This window comes from Aegilops tauschii, chromosome 5 (genome assembly GCF_002575655.3).
Source record: "Aegilops tauschii subsp. strangulata cultivar AL8/78 chromosome 5, Aet v6.0, whole genome shotgun sequence".
Lineage (NCBI taxonomy): Eukaryota > Viridiplantae > Streptophyta > Magnoliopsida > Poales > Poaceae > Aegilops > Aegilops tauschii.
Genome location: NC_053039.3, coordinates 139,895,630 through 139,911,600, shown reverse-complemented (window position 1 = coordinate 139,911,600; position 15,971 = coordinate 139,895,630). Strand labels below are relative to the sequence as shown.

Genomic DNA, 15,971 nt, shown 5'->3' with positions numbered 1-15,971 from the left:
CACCTACCTTGCTCACATGTACTTGCTGCTTGCGGGCAGCTTGGAATGGACGCAATATCGTTTGTGTCTCCATATTTTCTGAAAGAGGCTGTCCTCAATACCTGGACAGGTGAGCTGATGGGTTTTCGATCAATGGGTAATTTCAACAGCGTCAACCCCGCCGATAGGCGTTACATTCCAAACCCAGAGCATATGCGTACAAGTAGAGGCAGACGGCAGTGTCAGCGCATCCGAAATGATATAGATGAATCTGAAGCAGGAGGCCGACTAGGCAATGCATTCTATGCAATGAATTTGGCCATAGGGACACTAATTGTCCCACTTTCGTCACTGGGCGTGGACGAGGCAACCGGGGAAGAAGAGGAGGTAGAGGTAGTAGAGGAGTAAGGGCGAGAGGAAGAAGCTAAGCTAGCACTAGTTTGTTCTGAATTTATATTAAGTGTGCTGTGGCACTATGTTCTGAAATTTGTATTAAGTGTGGCACTATGTTCTGAATTTTTATTAAGTGTGACACTATGTTCTGAATTTTTATTAAGAGTGCCACTATGTTATGAATTTTTATTAAGTGTGCCACTATGTTATGATTTTTTATTAAGTGTGCCACTATGTTCTGAATTTTTATTAAGTGTGGCACTATGTTATGAATTTTTATTAAGTCTGGCACTATGTTATGAATTTTTATTAAGTGTGGCACTATGTTATGAATTTTTATTAAGTGTGCCACTATGTTATGAATTTTTATTAAGTGTGGCACTTTGTTCTGAATTTTGTAAGTGCAGGAATGTCGGGATTGTGGTTGCTGAATGGGGACATTGATAAGGGTCATCGTGGTGCGATATGGTATGAGCGCAAGCTTGAGCCTCTCGTCACTCGCACTCCTAAGGAAAACTGGAAGATACACTCAGGATGGCTTCAGCGGTACGTGCTTTATTAATTTGCACACTGCCATGCATATTAATGGTTGAAATGGGAGACAGTAACTGAAAAGTTCTCTGATGAAGGTTGAAATGGGCCGGCCTTTTACCTTTCGCGCGTCTGGTTGAGTCTATCCCGGGTGAGAAACGCGTCGCCATCGATGGGTATTTGCTGAGCTGCTTAGTGGACCGTTGGAGGCCAGAGACCCACACGTTTCACTTCAGATGGGGAGAGATGGCTCCTACTCTGGAGGATGTGTCACTTTTGCTCGGACTACCGTTGGCAGGTCATGCCGTAGGACCGTTGGACGCACCGGCTGGTTGGGAGCGAGCTCTTACAGAACGTTTTCACGGTGTTTTTCCGGATGCTCCCGATCCGGTATGGGAGCATCACGGACCTAAGTATGAGTGGTTGCTAAATTTCCGGGTAATTTCCCCTACCTATTCTCTTCAAGTTATCGCGCATAAAGTTGACCAGAAAATAATTGCGGCTTACTAAAACTTTCTCTTCGCTTAATGCAGATCCAGAACTTCCGGGCGCCCTTGACTGCGGAACAGATCACTCGGAGCCTCGAGGCCTACTTACTGTGGCTTTTCGGCAAGGTGATGTTCACGGAGAACCATGTCACCACTATTAGCGCCCTCTACATCCCTATGGTACTCGAGATAGCGAGCGCTCAGACGGCGGATCAGATCAGACAGAGGAGTTGGGGTTCGGCGGTGTTAGCGGCTACATACCGAGGTATGTGCAACGGTTGCCAGCTTACATCGAGAAAGCCAGCCCTTCTTGGATGCCCTCTATTCCTACAGCTGTGGTCGTGGGAGAGGTTCTCTATAGGGCGACCAGATGTACGGGTTCATGAGCCTATAGACGCCATGTTTGATGTTGAGGGCATCGACATGCCTACTTTCGGTCTGTGTTGGACTCGTCGCAAGGTATGCACCGTGTTGTAGTTTAATGCAACTTTTTCTGCACAAGAGATCGATCGATGCGAGCGGCTACTAACTTTTATTCTCTGCAGAGACGCTTTGCTAGTGATCAGACCAGGAAGGCGTACACAGCATTGAACGAGCAGTTCGATGCGTACACCGGGGTCATCTGGCAGCCCTACACGGAAGCAGCCATACAAGCGAGATACCCTGCTGGTATGTCTGTGCTATGCACAAGGGACCGAGATTACTGGATGACAAAATCGAAGATCATCTTCGATGTCTTCGTCGAGGAGATGGCACAACAGAGGGTTATGAGGCAATTTGGTCTTCTGCAGTTGGAGCTACCTCCCCTTATAGAGAACCCGGTGCCAGCACACATCCACAGGTATTAACCAGTTTTTCAATGTTGCATTTTCTTTCATAGTACTCCATTCGAAGCTTTAGGTAATTGTTGAACACACACCACAATTTTAGGACGACAAGGAAGGGCATGAACAGGACAACTGCTGACTGGCTAGTTAGACTAGAGCCGTATGTTATAGAATGGGAGACGGCAAACACAAATCTATGGCACGAGAATCACAATTTCGATCTCAATGAATTCAATCTCTATTTGCGGCGCTACATGACCGGAACACGGTTACGCATTGTTGAGTACTCCCACCCAGAGAGTTACCGGATCCTACTCCGTCGGATATGTACCCGAGCTATGATACTTCGGGCTCTAGGCAGTACGCGGTAAGATATTTTTTCTTTACGTAATGTTGTCACATACTTTGACGTGCAAGAGACAGACATTATTAATCGTCATGGAAATTTGCAGGCTATCTTGACACGCGAACTGTACGACGACGTGACCACCTTTGGACGATCACTATCGTCGGGACCTCTTCTTCAACATCGTCCAGTGGTACAGCCCTTCTTGGAAAGAATTCAGAATAAGATACGGACTGTGTACGAGGCTATCACGTGCACCCGGAGAACCGATGTTGTTCAGCACGAGCAGGAGCAGCCGCGTCACTCCATGCAACGACATCAACCCCGTCCACGCCTAGCACATCAGCCGACAACCAGGCCACCCCGTCCTGACCAACCTGGCAGTTCTACATGGCACCCGCAGCACTATGGTCCCACGTCGAGCTTCGTGTTTTCTCCACAGCCACAGCAACATGGTCCCTCATCAAGCTTCGTGTTTTCTCCACAGCCACAGCAGCACGGTCCCTCGTCCAGTTTCGTGTTTCAGCCAGAGCAGACGTCACACCCAGCAGGTATGTGTCTTCATATTTATTGTTTTCAATATTAATTGACGCGACCTCATTCTTCATGATGAACCGTTCCATCGCGTAGGGGCCTATGGATATCAGGCGTCTATGTCGGCATCACATGATACGTGGGGGAGTGATCAACATCCCGAGGACAACATACAGGCTCAGATGTCGCAGCACACCCAGTGGATGAACATGTTTTCGACTCCTCCACCAGGCCCCACACAGGATACACAGCATGACCAGGGAGAGTCTGAGATTCCTCCTCGTCACGTTAGGGCACCCGACAGGTTGGGATGGTCCCCGATTCCAGATCCGCCTCCCCGCCAGGCCAGACGTCGTCACTGACGCTTCTATGTATCTGTATCAGTAGAGACATTACCATCTATTTCTGTGTAAGACTTATGTCTATTCTATGTATGAGACAAATGACTATGTACTTATGTACGAGACATATGCCTACTCTATTTTAGTACTCTGTTATCGGAACTACAAGATCATATGTAGATAGAACATAATATTCATACAACGAGACATTGCAAGCAAATAGATAGAACTACATCTAAATTAAATGGTACGTAACTGAACTCACAACATACAGCATAAAAACTACATGAAGTCATCATCGTCATATGTTCGTGCCAACTTTTTCCCGCCATATGTTCGCGCCAACTTTTTCCCGCCACCCGTTTCCCGCCATATCGCAGCCGTTCTTTCCCGCCATTTTCTCCTCTCTACCTATAAAACCCCCTTCAGACGGAGCTGCATAAGCATTGCAGTGTGCTGGTGGTAAATTGGAGCACTGTGGTGGAGGTGAAGCTGTTGTTCGTCGTTCTTCGTTCGAGCCGGAGCACCGGCAGTTTGGTGGCCGCCGTTCGTCCTTCATCCTTCGCACGCACGCTTCAAGGGTATATTTAAGCCCACATTTTATTTTTCGTACGTGCTCCGGTAGTTTTTGTTAATATATTTAGATGTCAACTAATTAATCTGTCAATATTTCTAGTTGCTACGGCAAATATTCTGTAATATATAGCTTCGTAATATATAGACATGTCTAATATTTGTTAGTGGGGATATTAAGGGGTAGGGTACGTACTCAATGCGATTTGTGTGTTGCAGATGGCTGAGAGTACTCAGTGGGTGCTTAGCCCTATTGTTCATGTCCAAGGCTTGTTTCCAAGTGTTGTGCAAGTTAGTGAAGTGAACCTCACTTTTGATTGGTTGAATACTAAATTCATGTTGAAGCAAGGGTTGAAGGAAGACGATTTTGTGTACTACGTCAACAGGAAGCATTCAGATGGCCCTGGGGAAAGAAAATTGATTGACATAACTGATGATGGCAAGATTCAAGAAATGTTGAGCGAATGGGAATGGAAAAGGGTTGTTCAGTTGCATTGCTACAGGAAACCGAGTTATATGTGATGCATTTGTCATTCGAGATCCGCCTCCCCGGCAGGCCAGACGTCGTCATTGCCGGTCCTATGTATCAGTAGAGACATTACCATCTATTTCTGCGTGAGAACTTATGTCTATTCTATGTATGAGACAAATGACTATGTACTTATGTACGAGACATATGCCTACTCTACAAGATCATATTTAGATAGAACATAATATTCATACAACAAGACATTACAAACAACTAGATAGAACTACATCCAAATTAAATGGCACGTAACTGAACTCACAACATACAGCATAAAAACTACATGAAGTCATCATCGTCATCCTCGATCGATGCAGAACTCTTGCCCTTCGACGATGAAGAACGCTTGCCCTTCGACGATGCAGAAACCTTGCCCTTCGATGATGATGAACTCTTGCCCTTCGATGATGCAGAAACCTTGCCCTTCGATGATGAAGAACTCTTGCCCTTCGACGATGCAGAACCCGAAAGCGGCGGCATGAAGATATCATCTTCGTCCTCGCTCTCCTCAGTCCATAAACATGGATTATTTGCTGCAATCCTTCTGAAAGTTTCACTCTTCGGCACCACTACCTTCTTCCACCTGTCATGCAACCTAAGAAGTTCTTTACGTACCTCCTCATAGGTCCTTTCAGGCCACCCAGAACTACGTAATTGGTGAGCCAACTCATTCATTATGGTGTCACTACCGGTGAGTTCGTCCCATGGAACTATCCTATTATCCATCCTGAAATCGGTAGCTAGCCTCAGAAGAGTCCTGCTCATCCCAGGGTGAAAACTACGATCGAAAGGATAATGGGACATCTCAACTACACTACACTGCAATGCTTATCCAGCTCCGTCTGAAGGGGGTTTTATAGATAGAGACGAGAAAATGGCGGGAAAGGTTGGAGGGAAACGGGTGGCGGGAAACGGGTGGCGGGAAACGGGTGACGGGAAACGGGTGGCGGGAAATTGTTTGGCGGGAAATGGGTGGCGGGAAATGAATGGCGGGAAATGGGTGGCGGGAAATAGATGGCGGGAAAAGCGCAGTTTGGAAATGTCGATAACTTTCAAAACAAATGTTCATCACAATGGAAAAAGGTTCCCGCCTTTCAAAAAATGCATGCAATTTTTTTGGAAAATATGATAAGAAATGGTTCGTGCCACTAAATGAATGTACGTCACCTTTGCTGGAAATATTCTCGTGTTTCCAAAAAATATCCATGACATTCTACAAAATGGTACTCCCTTCATCCCATAATATAAGATGATATTACAATCAATATACTCACATATCACGTGGGTTAACAAATGTTTAGATGGATCATGACATTTTGAGAAAATATTCGCGTGTTTCTAAAAAAAGTTTGTGAAAATTTCAGAAAAGCATTTTAAAAAATGTTGTGTGGTTTAAAAAAAAGGTATTTCCATTAAAAATGTATTTGAAGAAATGTTACCATGTATTCATAACGTGTTAAAATATATACTTTAAAAAAATATTCGCGTGTATTATTAAAAATAGGCATGCACCAGTCGGCCCACAGCAGGCCAACTGAGCATAGTCGGCCCACTACAGGCCTATCGGTCTACTGCAGGCCGACTGGGCCCTGTCGGCCAACTGCAGGCCGACTGGGCTTGAATCTGCTGGCCGACAGCCCAATCGGCCAACAGCAAACTGATGGGCCTCCAGTCGGCCTGCTGTGGGCCGACTGGGCTCTGTCGGCCTGCAGTAGGCCGATGGTGTATTATTTTTGAAAAATCTTTTTTTACGTATTATTTCTGTAATTTAAAAAAAATGTATTATTTAAAAAAAATTAGCTTACAAGGCGCCGCGCAATGTGTCGTGTCTATTGCATCGAGGCATGATGTTTATTGTGTTTTCTCGAAGAAAAAGAAGAACTCATATTGTTTTGCATGTTTAATCCTTTCACTTTTGGTCGTAAGGCAGGACATAACTGTGTTGCTTTTTGTGCGAAAACTTAAAAATTATGTGTCAAAAGCAAAATCACCGAAGAATGGAGAGAAACAAGCTTAGACATTTTTTTTTGACTTGATAGCTTGAGCTCCCACAATTTTTTTTGTGAAGGGCGCGAAACAAAGAACAAAAAATCCAATTTCCCTCCGTCTCTTCCTTGAGGAACAAAAAGGTCAAGGGTAGCACAAAACCAGAGCCTCCAACCGAAGTCAACGCCAGGAACCAAGACGGGGATCAAATCAATCCCTTCCGTTTCTCTCTCTCTCTCTCTCTCTCTCTCTCTCTCGGCTCCCGCGACCATGTCCGCGCGCCCGCCCCCGCCGCCGCGCCCGCGTCTGTCCCTGCCCCCGCGCTCCACCGGGGAGTCGCTCTTCTCCGGCACCGGCGACGCCAGCCCCGGCCCGCTCACCCTCGCCTCCGCGCTCTTCCCCTCCGACGCCGACGCCGACGCCGGCGGCGGCGGCGGCGGCAGTGGTGCCTCGTCTGGCGCGGGGCCCACCAGCTTCACCCAGCTCCTCATCGGCTCCCTCTCGCAACCGCCTCCGCATCAGCAGCAGCAGCAGCAGCAGGAGAGAGGGAGAGGCGGGGTCGCCAGGGCAGGGCCGGCGCTGTCTGTGGCACCGCCGGCCGGCGCAGCTGTTTTCACCGTGCCTCCCGGCCTCAGCCCCTCCGGCTTTTTCGACTCCCCCGGCCTAATCTTCTCGCCGGCCATGGTACCTACTCCAGTTCATACACTTTTGCTGCCGAGATTGGATTTTTAGCTCTTGGTTCCTCCCTCTCCGAGGCTAATGGCCATCACTACAGCAGGTTCTTAGATTGTACCAAGTCGTAAAGCATGTTTCCCGTTCATTGCCTTGTAGAGCTGTTAATTCGACCTTGATCGGCGTCGTCGGTTCGTTAAGCTTCCCGTTCATTTCTTCTGTCATGACGTGAGTGCAAATCTGAGAATTCTGTACTCATCTTCCATGGTGTTTTAAGATACTACTACCTCCGTCCCACAATATAAGATCATTTTTTAAGCTAACATAGCTTGAAAAACGATATTATATTATGGGATGGAGGGAGTAGTATGTATTAGGGAATCTGGAGCTTCTAGATGTTACAATTTTACATTTGCTCTACTACTTTTGGTGAGGTGGCAACATGCAGTTTACTTATCTGCCCCATATAGATAATGCATAAAGGTACTTTACCTTATATCTGCGGCACTCTGGTGCAATGAAGAACCTTAACCTGCAAATGAGAGATAATGATTCGTCACATTTCTGTGCCAGTATCAATAATTGTACTACTAGCCTATCCCCAGTATGATGCAATTACAAGTTGGCATCATAGGTTGATACTTGATACCGATGGGACAAGACAAAGTCCCGGTGAGACGTCATCGTTAGCTTCTAACTTTTGATGGTCCTAACCTGTTGGTAACTGATAGGATCCTTCCAGTGATTATATTAATCGCCCATTTTTCTTGGAGAGTAGAACCATTGTCGTAGCACGGGTACTTCATATATTTAGTGTTCATTGTTCACAATGGCTGACACGGGTTGAGTGTAGTTGTTCCACTTGGACGTTGTGTACTTCAAATTTTAGCTTTTTTTGTACAAGTTCTCAATTTTAGCACATTCACTATCAGCATGATATATAATTCACCATTTCATCATGAAGAACAGTCAACTCTTATATCATTTCATTCTGCACTTTCCTCAAGTCTGGAGTATCAGTTTTAGTTGTCAATCAAAAAAATTGATATTTTACTTAATTTTACAGGGGGGTTTCGGCATGTCGCATCAACAGGCTCTTGCCCAAGTCACAGCCCAAGCAAGCCATTCTCCACACAGAATGTTCGATCACACTGAACAGCCATCGTTTTCAGCAGCTGCAACATCATCTGGAGCTCTACAGAATATGAGCTCTGCAGCCAATGTGGCTGAGATGTCAGAGATGGCGACAACCATATCGAACAATGAGCATGCAGCCTTCCAATCTGCTGAGGCTTCTCACAGGTACCAAGTTCCTGCCCCAGTTGATAAGCCTGCTGATGATGGCTATAATTGGCGGAAGTATGGTCAGAAGGTGGTGAAGGGCAGTGATTGCCCAAGGAGCTACTACAAATGTACTCATCCCAGTTGTCCTGTGAAGAAAAAAGTAGAGCACGCAGAAGATGGCCATATATCTGAAATAATATATAAGGGAAAACACAATCACCAACGTCCACCAAATAAGCGGGCAAAAGATGGCAGCTCTTCAGCAGCCGAGCAAAATGAACAATCCAATGACACAGCATCTGGTTTGTCAGGTGTTAGGAGAGATCAGGAAGCTGTATATGGAATGTCTGAGCAATTATCTGGTCTAAGTGATGGAGATGATAAGGATGATGGTGAATCTCGGCCAAATGAAGTTGATGATAGAGAGAATGACTGCAAAAGAAGGTGCCTTTAGCTGACAATTACCACTCCACTCTTTGATTAGATAGTTGCGTTATAAAAATTAATTCTTCCATTGTGTAGGAATATACAAATTTCTTCACAGAAGGCCCTGACAGAGTCTAAGATCATTGTACAAACAACCAGTGAGGTTGACCTTTTGGATGATGGTTATAGATGGCGCAAGTATGGGCAGAAGGTGGTCAAAGGAAATCCTCATCCAAGGTTTTTCCTTACACTTCCCACTGTTAGTTGTTTACTGAAATAACATATAGCCCATAAATCACGTCCCACTTTAGTCAAAAAGAAAAATCACAACCCATGGGCCATGCACCCTAAGTCCCTAATTCAACTTCACGTGTTCTGTTATTTGAGGTACTAGTAAATGTGTACATGCAATGCACGTTAATATTAGGTAGTATATTGATTGCACGCGGAGATTAGGGATGATATTATTTGTGTATTAATTATGTGGTTAGTGCTATATTTGGTATAATATTAATTGCACGCTAAACATGTTGAGCGCTCGCCATTGGAGCAGTCTAGGTGTCGTTGGATTGACATGATTTGATGGCCAAGATTAGTTGAATTTGCTCCTTTGGGTCTTTTTATATTGGTATAGATTCATCACCTATATTCACTACTCCCTCTGTACCACGACAAAAACCACGACAAGTATTTTGCAATGGAGTATTATATATGATCCGATGCATGCCTTCAGAAATTTTAGGTTATTTATTCTTGTCCAACCTTGCATTCTTCATTTACCCAAACAGGTCGGAAGGTATGGGACACAAGTTAACTTCACTAAAGCAAGAATTCATACCTCATTTCATGTAGCATGATTCCTTAGTCGTTTTCACTAGGTATTACCTGAAGGCACATCACTAGAATAGACTTCTGATGCGGTCGATATCTAAAATGGCTATAGCCAGAAATGTTAAAATAAAAAAAACAGGTTATGCAATGCTACATCAGCAATGTGTACATAAGAGAAAAAGATAAAAAGGAGTGCAATGTGTACATAAGAGAAAGAGGTCATGTGCAATGCTACGTTCACATCACCATTTCGAAGTCCATGCGGCACCATCTATTCTCGTCTCTCCTCCCACATCCCTCTTGTGCTGCAGCGACCAGTTTGGCAGTGGTGTGGGGCCTTACATCCGCTGGAGCATCTTCAGAATAGAAGGAAGGGGGTGGTCGCAGTCTGCCAGAGTTGTAGGACATGAGTTCAAATTGACGCTACACTGCTGCAGTTGATGATTTCATTGTCTACGTGTGATGTTACGTGGTAAAAATTGGCCACATGGCTGCTGTGCAGGCACACTATGTTCCGTTCGTCTATGTTAGCAACACCATAGGTCTAAAACATAGCTAGGGGGTTAAGTAAATGGTATTGAAGCTTTTGGGGAGTCAGCTGAACCAAAATAAAAGATAGACCGGAGTTTATCCTGTCAACTGCAGTATTTGGGGGGAGTGTAAAGAACTTGCTTGGTCAAAACCTGGGCCAGTGTCAGGCTTTTACCAAATTTGATATGGTTGGTATTATCCTGCTGAGCTCGTAGGTTTCATCATACTCATGGCTCTCCTGAGTAGAAGCACTGCCATTGTTTTCCAACATTCGTATTGTACTCAGGGCATAACCTCTGACACAATTATATTTCACTAAATACTGAATCATAAGTTTTCTTATCTGTCTGGCCCATGCTATTGCATCCATACTACTCCCTCCGTTCCGAAATATAAGTCTTTTTAGAGATTCCAATATAGACTACATACGGAGCAAAATGAGTTAATCTACACTCTAAAGTACTCCCTCCGTCCGAAAATACTTGTCATCAAAATGGATAAAAAGAGATGTATCTAGAACTAAAATACGTCTAGATACACCTCCTTTTATCCATTTTGATGACAAGTATTTCCGGACGGAGGGAGTATGTCTATATACATATCTATGTAGTCCATATAGAAATATCTAAAAAGACTTATATTTAGAAACGGAGGGAGTAGGTGTCAGTTTGTTACTTAAATTGCAAAATAATCCTAATTGCTTCGATGAATTATTTGGCATTTCTGTGATATCTCCAATAGAATGATATCATGGAAAGACCTGAGCTTTACTCAAGATCATCATCCCTCACTTTGAGATGATCAGAAATATAGCTCGTGAAATATGTGCTATAAATGCTCGTATACCCCCCAAAAAAGAACAACTGTAGCTGCGCAAAAGGTAGATAACAAAAGTGAAGAGAGAAAGCAAATATAGTAGAAGTCGCTGTTCATTGATGTACTCCCTCCGTTCCTAAATACTTGTCTTTCTAGGCATTTCAACAAGTGACTACATACGGAGCAAACTGAGTGAATCTACACTCTAAAATATGTCTACATACATCCGTATGTGGTAGTCATTTGAAATGTCTAGAAAGACAAATATTTAGGAACGGAGGGAGTAGTGGATAACAGAAGACACTCAAAAGTGAAAGGAACATCCTCATGACTTACTCTAGTTTTGTGAAATGACATTTTCCCGAAAGGCGAAACAACATCACTGCATCCAAATGTACAATTGTGTCTGAAGCATAATCATTTGTGTAGAAAATACTTTCCTGTTTATGCGCTTCCTGTTGACTTAATCGGACCATTTGGTCATAGGCTAGCTCCATACTCAGTTTACATGCAATGCATGTGGTTAGTGCTTTACCTTTTTCATGTTTAACCTACATGATCTCACTCTCTCTCTAATTATAGGAGTTATTACAAGTGCACGTTTGCTGGGTGCAATGTTAGGAAGCACATTGAGAGGGCCTCGTCAGACCCAAAGGCTGTCATCACAACTTATGAAGGAAAACATAACCACGAACCACCGGTTGGTAGAGGCAGCAACCAGAATGGAGGAAATTCCAACCGGTCACAACAGAAAGGGCCTAATAGCATGTCTAGCAATCAAGCTTCGCATACAGGAACAGACCTTGGCAACATTAAACAGGGGCAGATCGGGGTCTTGCAGTTTAAAAGGGAAGAATAGACTGTGGACCCTCGCTACTGAGTTGTCGCGGTGAATTTATTCTGGCAAAGGATTGCATGAATTCATATCGCTCCAAACATTCATGCTGTCAAATACTACAACGGTAGCATCATTTGCAGTTTTTCCCACAGATACAAGGAATTTCAATTTCTCACACGACACAGCAAAAATGGAATTGCCAAAATTGACGCAAATGCAGTATAATACATACCAGCTAGTTATACTTGTTTATGATTTGTAGATGGGTCAGTTGTATACATGCTTGCTTTGTAACTTTATATATTCCCCAACATGTTCTTGTTTGTATTTGTAATAAGATTAAAAGGAGAAGTGAATGTACAGATATGCTTTCTTTCTACTCCCTCCGTTCGGAATTACTTGTCGCTAAAATGGATGTATCTAGAACTAAAATACGTCTAGATACATCCATTTCTGCGACAAGTAATTCCGAACGGAGGGAGTATATATGTTTGTTGTAATAAAAAAAAAGAAGTTATTTCAGGCTCACTGTCTAGCTGAAGGTGCTACCTGTAGACAGGCTCTGAATCTGTTGCAGAAATTCTCTTGTCCGGCAATCATATGAGGTGCTCCCCTCCGCCTTTTTATTCTCAACTTGGGCACTTTTTCTCTTTTTCGTGGCCTGATCAAAAGGCAATTGCTATGTGGGATATTTCAAAGCATATCGCTGTTTGGCATTGGAAATGTGAGGCACATCGCTGTCAATATCGGCCAGAAAGTCCTAGCCTGGCGCTGCTGCATCTACTCAGAATCTCACGCACGTAGTACCATCTGGTTTGGTTGATGTTGAACCGTTGGGAAGAAACATCAGCTCATACCCTCCTCCATGAATGACATTTTACCCTGCCGTAGGCAGTGGTGTCTAATTGCTTATTTTATTCATTTGGCTTTCTCAACCATGCTTCACGCTAAAGTTTACTTTGGCTAAACGCTTCCTCTCTCCGGCGGCTATACACGAACAACAGACATCCGACTCCAAAGTAAAACATAAAAACTTTTGCCTCCGTTTCAAAAATGAAAAAAAAAGAGAGAGAAGCTGTAGGATTCGTGCGTGATAGAATCTTCAAGCAGTAGGATTCGTGCGTGATAGAATCTTCAAGTTCCAAGCTAGGACCGTTTCCAAATTTCTGTTGGAAATCAAAGTGTAGTCTCACTTACTAAAAGTATATCATGTCCATTCCTAGCTGGTATGTGTACCTGCTACCCTGTCACATCTGGAACTCACTTGAAGGGCAATCTAGGTAGCAAATCCATCTGGGTAGTTAGAATCCGGGGCAATGTCAAGTTTACTTTGGCTAAACACTTCCTCTCTCCGGCTATACACTACAACAGAGATCCGGCTCCAAACTATTCCATCCGTTTTCTTTTTACTCCGCATATAAGATTTGTTTGAAGTCAGATTATGCAAAATTTTACCAAATTTATATTGAAAAATATCAACTTATATCTATCTATATCTATACCAATATAAAAAGACCCAAAGGGGCAGATCTAACAAATCCCGGCCATCAAATCAGGTCAATACAATGACTTAGGCTGCTCCAATGGTGAGCGCTCAACACATTTAGTGTGCAGTTAATATCATATCAAATATTAATGCCAATACTAATCACATATTTAATACGCAAATAATATCCTACCTAATATTTACGTGTAATTAATATATTATCCGATATCAACGTGCATTGCACGTACACATTTACTAGTATTGCTAAAGGTGTGTAGTGTGACTTCAGACATATTTTATATGCAGACTAAAAAATAGAGGGAGTAAAAATAAAAGCTTTTTTCTCCGTTTCCAAAAAAAACATATAGTGTATCACCTAAGCCCTAAAAAAAATGGCTTTCCTTCTCTAAACTGAACCTAACCGAACCCTTATAATGTTTAGAGGAGTAAAAAAATTACTCCACATCCGCCCTAACTCTTAAATATACTCGGCCACCCACCTGCGAAGTAAAAAAAATCCCTCCCCTCGGTCGCACCCTCCCCACCCGCGCCGCATCCGTCGCCCTACTTGCCTCCGCTGGCCACCCCCGTCCCCTCGTAGCACCCACCGCGCTCCTCCCCCATCTCGATTCAATCGCTTCTCGTCGTCAGCGCCAAAATCAACGGATCTACGCCTGTCGCCGAATTCGACGCACCCAGTCCTCGGGGCCGTCGCATTTTGGAGGGATTCGATAGGGACGAACCGCGCATACACCTCGACCGCTTCGTGCCATCTCTCGGTATGTCCTCCTCCTCTTGACGCTCACATCTAACCCATCGACCGACTGTCAGCACAGCCACGCGAGCCCGTCGGCCGAGCTCAACCCTCGCTCACCAGCTCGTTGGCGAGCCTCCATCAGTCATCAAGTGTGTCATTGTTGGCGGCGGGGGTTTTCTACAAGTGTGAGAGGACGGAGTGAGTGCCATTATGTACAATTGTTCTAGGATTCGTCGCAAGTTAAATCTCATTGTTTGCTTAAAATTGTATGTAGGACGGATGCAAGTTTTGGTATTGGAAAGAAGAGTACATTGACCTATTAATAGCCAGAAATCTGCTAGATGTTGGTGCACTAGTTGCTAGAGATGAGACTAGAGAGGATGCGATGTCCAAGTTGTTGGTGCACTAGTTGCTAGAGATGAGACTAGAGAGGATGCAATGTCCAAGTTTGAGGAGGCAACGAAGAAAGAAGTGTGCAAACTCGAGAAGTCAATAGAGAAAAGGAACAATGTAGACTAGAGAGGATGCAATGTTTCTATTGAAGTGTGTAATTTTTCTTGTAGTCTTCTTTGGATTGGTTCTCTTAGCGAAGAACTATCAAAGTACACCCGCAAAAAAAAGAAAGAAGAACTATCAAAGTATGCGACCAAGATGTCGTTTAATAAAACAATTGAGCAGTGAAGTTTAACTCAACGGCCAAAAAACAAACGAATTTGTGTTGATTTTTTTAAGGATTTAAGGGGATCGGTTAGAAACCACACTTTTTTAGAGGAATAAATACACTCCTACAAAGGATTATAAGGAATCAGTTAGAAGATGCTCTAAGTAGTAGGATTTGTGCATGATAGAATCTTCAAATTCCAAGGTAGGACCTTTTCCAAATTTCTGTTGGAAATCAAAGTGTAGTGTCGCTTACTAAAAGTATATCATGTCCATTGTCCATTTCTAGCTGCTAGGTGTACTACTACCCTGTCACATCTGGAACTCACTTGAAGGGCACTCTAGTAGCCAATCCATCTGATTAGTTGGAATCTGGGGCAATGTCTTAAGTCCTAGTACAAGCATAGTTTTAAAAACCCAACCGGGCCAGCCTTTACATCAGGCAGCAACACCAACATTCCTGCTGCCTGGTTTTTGTGCTGAGTTTGGTTTCGTTCGCCATCTCTTATGCCTCCTTTGGTTCATAAGATTGTAATGGCACAGGAATAGAAAAATAAAAAAAGTGGGATGACACGTATGTCAATTCTTATATAAGGAAAAAATATCTTATTTGATATATAGGATATATTTTTTTTATTGAGTCTAGGTTAAAGTTTTTTCTTCATTTGAAATTTGAAGGATTGATTTCTGTCCTATTTAGAAATGATCCATTCCTACAAACCAAAGAACTTCAAAGAATTTTTTCTTTGAAGAACCTCTCCTACAAAATTCTTACAAATCAAAACCAAAGAAAACCTTGCTTTTCTCCTTTTGGCCCCTCAAATCTGTTCCCTTGTTTTGTGTCCGATTGATTGATTGATTGATCCGTCGTCTTTGTTCGTCCGCCCGGCACTAGTTGAATCACTTCTAGGTGACGTTTCATTTTATTTGTTTTGATTCGATACCTGGCTTCTTGATCTCGGGTTCCTTCTTGTGAAATTCGACCTGGTTTTCCTTGGTTGTGCGGCGCCTCACTTGTTAGATTTCTATATAATTCTGTGAATCGTGAACTAGCCTGTGGTTGGATAGTTAGGTGGACAGTGATATTTCCAGCCCACCAGGGTTCAAGTCCTGGTGTTCGCATTTATTCTGGATCTATTTTAAGAT

At 43.6% G+C, this 15,971-nt stretch overlaps 2 protein-coding genes and 1 long non-coding RNA gene across 3 annotated transcripts; all 3 read left to right on the top strand.

The window, feature by feature from the left end:
• Positions 1–735: 735 nt before the first annotated feature.
• LOC120964628 (serine/threonine-protein phosphatase 7 long form homolog) lies at positions 736–2,409 on the top strand. The gene is made up of 4 exons (XM_073498611.1): positions 736–918; positions 1,002–1,341; positions 1,437–1,850; positions 1,937–2,409. The coding sequence occupies exons 1-4, from the start codon at positions 782–784 to the stop codon at positions 2,237–2,239; spliced, it is 1,194 nt and encodes a 397-aa protein (XP_073354712.1). The 5' UTR covers positions 736–781; the 3' UTR covers positions 2,240–2,409.
• A 330-nt stretch (positions 2,410–2,739) lies between these two features.
• On the top strand, positions 2,740–3,601 carry LOC141022343 (uncharacterized). The gene is made up of 2 exons (XR_012183628.1): positions 2,740–3,115; positions 3,195–3,601. It is a non-coding gene; the product is annotated as an uncharacterized lncRNA (long non-coding RNA).
• A 2,976-nt stretch (positions 3,602–6,577) lies between these two features.
• Positions 6,578–12,301, top strand: LOC109753743 (probable WRKY transcription factor 3). Its single transcript, XM_020312666.4, has 4 exons — positions 6,578–7,208; positions 8,263–8,924; positions 9,003–9,143; positions 11,667–12,301. Exons 1-4 carry the CDS (start codon positions 6,795–6,797, stop codon positions 11,941–11,943), a joined length of 1,494 nt encoding a protein of 497 aa, XP_020168255.1. The 5' UTR covers positions 6,578–6,794; the 3' UTR covers positions 11,944–12,301.
• The last annotated feature ends 3,670 nt before the right edge of the window (positions 12,302–15,971 follow it).